The sequence below is a fragment of the Chiloscyllium plagiosum genome, unplaced genomic scaffold (genome assembly GCF_004010195.1).
Source record: "Chiloscyllium plagiosum isolate BGI_BamShark_2017 unplaced genomic scaffold, ASM401019v2 scaf_81829, whole genome shotgun sequence".
NCBI classification, from domain to species: domain Eukaryota; kingdom Metazoa; phylum Chordata; class Chondrichthyes; order Orectolobiformes; family Hemiscylliidae; genus Chiloscyllium; species Chiloscyllium plagiosum.
The window spans coordinates 1-3,920 of NW_025202464.1; the positions used below are offsets into that span (position 1 = coordinate 1).

The 3,920-nt window shown below is 54.0% G+C and overlaps 1 protein-coding gene across 1 annotated transcript in view; it reads left to right on the forward strand.

The window, feature by feature from the left end:
* Positions 1-664: 664 nt before the first annotated feature.
* stk36 (serine/threonine kinase 36 (fused homolog, Drosophila)) overlaps positions 665-3,920 on the forward strand; it is a gene marked incomplete at its 3' end in the record, with an annotated part of 6,748 nt that continues 3,492 nt past the window's right edge. Inside the window, exons 1-3 of the mRNA XM_043685015.1 lie at positions 665-909; positions 1,665-1,758; positions 3,565-3,734. Coding sequence (XP_043540950.1) covers positions 673-909; positions 1,665-1,758; positions 3,565-3,734 — 501 coding nt within the window. The remainder of the gene's footprint in view (positions 910-1,664; positions 1,759-3,564; positions 3,735-3,920) is intronic.

A 3,920-nucleotide genomic window follows, 5' to 3' on the forward strand; every position in this document is an offset into this window, starting at 1 on the left:
ATCCGTGGGGGCTGTAAATTACACACCCTCCAGAGACCGGGAATCCGCGGGTGCTGTAAATTACACACCCTCCAGGGACCGGGAATCCGCGGGCGCTGTACATTATGGAGTGTAATGCTTGTTGTGTTCCATGTGTGGATGTGTAAGACAGTCTTTTGTTCATGTTGAATTTTTACCCATGCGAGTTTCCTCTTAAAGGGACAATGATGTGCGGTGTCCTTCAAATTCGGAATGATAATGGTGGGGAGGTGGTAACGTACGGGTGTTGCCTATAGATGTACTGCAGTGTGTGTGTGTATACTGGGCTTGAACAGACAGCTACTGTCTATACTGTCTATACACACTGTCTCATGTTGTGCATACGGTTCATACAGTGCAGATGCATTTTTATTTGAGGTGGGGGTGATGAGACGGAGTTTTATTCTGAATGTGTTCCATGCTGCTCCTTCCTGTCTCCGTGTCCTTCCTCTTCCCCCTCTCCATGTTTTCCTCTCTGTCCCTCTCTATCTCTCTCTCCATGTCTTTTCCTCCATCTGTCCTGTCTCTCTGTCTGTGACACTCTCTCTCTGTGCCTTTCTCTTGCTCACTTACTCTCTCTGTCTCTCCCCTCTATCTCTCTCCCCTTTCATCTCTCGCTCTCACTCTGTCTGTGCCCCCAGTTTTGCCCGGGCCATGAGCCTGCAGACGTTGGTGCTGACCTCGATCAAGGGTACCCCCCTGTACATGTCCCCGGAGCTGGTGGAGGAGAAGCCTTACGATCACACTTCCGACCTGTGGTCCCTGGGCTGCATTCTGTACGAACTCTACGTGGGCACTCCTCCCTTCTACACCAACAGCATCTTCCAGCTGGTCAGCATCATCATCAAGGACCCTGTTAAATGGCCAAAAGGCATCAGCCCCCACTTCAAGGTAAGCTCTCTGTCCGTGACTGTGGGGAGAGAGTACACCCAGCTGTGGGAACAGAGGCACTGTCAGGGGGGGAACTCTACTGACTGAGGGAGTGCTGCACTGTCGGGGGAACTGTACTGACTGAGGGAGTGCTACACTGTCAGGAGGGGAACTGTACTGACTGAGGGAGTGCTGCACTGTCGGGGGTGAACTGTACTGACTGAGGGAGTGCTACACTGTCAGGGGGAACTGTACTGACTGAGGGAGTGCTGCACTGTCGGGGGTGAACTGTACTGACTGAGGGAGTGCTACACTGTCAGGGGAACTGTACTGACTGAGGGAGTGCTACACTGTCGGGTGGGAAATGTACTGACTGAGGGAATGCTGCACTGTCAGGGGGGGGAACTGTACTGACTGAGGGAGTGCTGCACTGTCAGGGGGGGAGCTGTACTGACTGAGGGAGTGCTGCACTGTCGGGGGAACTGTACTGACTGAGGGAGCGCTGCACTGTCAGGGGGAACTGTACTGACTGAGGGAGTGCGGCACTGTCAGGGGGAACTGTAATGACTGAGGGAGTGCTGCACTGTCAGGGGGGGAACTGTACTGACTGAGGGAGTGCTGCACTGTCAGGGGGAACTGTACTGACTGAGGGAGTGCTGCACTGTCAGGGGGGATCTGTACTGACTGAGGGAGTGCTGCACTGTCAGGGGTGAATTGTACTTCCTGATCTATACAACCATGCCCCCTGTCGTTGTGAGCGTCTCTCTTTTGGTTAGTGTTTCCTGCAGGGTCTGTTAACCAAGGATCCCAGGCAGAGACTGTCCTGGCCAGCACTGCTGTACCATCCCTTTGTGGCTGACCGCATCAACGGTGAGTGTTGGTTACTCAGCTAGATGGGCAGAGGAGGGGGAGGGAGACTACAGACTGAGGGCGGCTATGATCAAAGGAGGGGATGGAGGGGGATTATGGGCATGGAAGGAGGTGTGGAGAAGGAAGAGAACCGTTCCGGATAGACCCATCCATGTGCCTTTTGAATGTTGCCATTGTACCAGCCTCCAGTTCCTCTGGCAGCTCATTCCACACACGCACCGTGTAAAAATGTTGCCCCTCGGGGTCCCTTTACCCTCTCACCTTAAACCTGTGCCCCTCTAATTCTGGACTCCCTCCATCCTGGGGATAAAGACCTTGGCTATTCACCCTCTCCATGCCCCCCCATGCTTTTATAAACCTCTGTAAGGTCACACCTCAGTCCCCGACGCTCCAGGGAAAATCGCCCCAGCCTATTCTGCCTCTCCCCATAGCACAAGCCCTCCAACCCTGGCAGTGTAAATCTTGTCTGAACCCTTTCAAATTTCACAACGTCCTTCCTGTGGCGCGGAGACCAGAGTTGAACATCGTATTCCAGAAGTAGCTTAACCAATTGAGCCGCAACATGACCTCCCAACTCCTGTACTCAAAGCACTGACCAAGAAAGGCAAGTGTGCCTTCACTACCGGAAACGTTAAACGCTGGAGATCACAGTGGATCAAGGTCATCTTTCGAGTCTAAACGATTCTTCATTCGATCTTCTTCACTGCCCCTGTCCACCAGCGACTCCACCTTCACGGAACTATGAACCTGGCTCAAGGTCTCTTCGCTCAGCGTCGCTCTGAGGACCGGACCGAGAGAGGTCTCCACCCTGCCCCCGACTCGCCTTGCCAAAATGCAACCGCTCGCACCTTTCTCGATTGAACTCCTCGGCCCGTCGGCCAGCCTGATCGAGGCCCGGCTGTACTCTGAGAGAACCCTCTTCGCCGCCCTGTACAGCACCGAGTTTTGGTGTTGTCTGCAAATGTACTAACCGTACCTCCTGCGTTCACATCCAAACCCTTTTATGGCCGTGAAGTGTTGCTTCCCTGGAATCTCTGCTGTATCCGGTGAAGTTACCAGTTTGAATGTTTGATTTTAAACCGGAATGGACGCATTTCAGGTCCGAGTGGCTGGATAACTAAGTTAGGACTTAAATTGCTTCCAATTCATTGGCAAGCAGCACAGCCACAGCTTTTGGAGGGCTGCAGACCGCTGTCCGTGAACTACTGTCTCCCGAGTGAACTTGCCATTTGGTCACGTACTTCTATCTGTTTCAAGCAAATCGGTTCGAGCTCCAAGGGTCTGCTGAACCTTGGGTTTCCCTTCTGCTGGGTGGTCTCATTTACCCGCAGGGAGGCGCAGAGTGACTGACACACGACCTGTGAAGTCTCTGGCCTTCAGCAAGCAACGAGGGGATATGAACGCAAGGCTTGTGGGTTTTGTTGAACAAGCAGTGGAAGGGAGAGCTCCTTGTTCAGAGGTCCGACCCCCACCCCCACCGCCGTCCATGTCCAGAAGCTGCTCAGCTCCCTCGGAGCCAATCGCGTTGCTGTTGGCAGGCGGAAGACCTTTGTCATCGGCAGGCTCCCTGTTGCCGGGCGAGTCTGCATTCAAGTATCTCCTCCCTCCCCAAACCGTCCACGGCTCGAGTTTGCCTGGAGTGATCCCACCCTGCTGTTGTACGGGCAGCTGTGTAAACGCTGCTTGCAATGAGGGTCAGGCAGCTTGGTTTGAGGTCACCCTTTTCCCCCACCGATGTAAAATAAATGGAGCGTACATAAAATGGCGGTGCCCACGCAGTGATGTCACTGGTCTTTCTGTTCCCAGTTGTGGATGACAGCCGGGACTGTGGGATCGAGAAGCCGTTCACCATCCAGGCCAGTCCCGAAACGCAAGCCCTGAAGGAGCAGCAAGCCAAGGAACTGGCTCCCAGATCGGGACACTCCAAAATTCTGCGCAAGGCCAGAGAGAAGATGCTGGAGGAATCCAAGCAGAAGGTGAGGCGGGTGCTTGCAGGTGTGGTGACACCCACTGGCACCCAGACCCCAAAGCTCTGTCTCTGTATCTCTGATTCTCTCTCTACTCTCTCCGTCTCCCTTCCCTTCCTTACCCATCTCTCTCTTTCTCCTCATTCCTCTCTCCCTCTCTGTCCCTCCCCCTCTTTCACTCCCCATTCCTTCTTT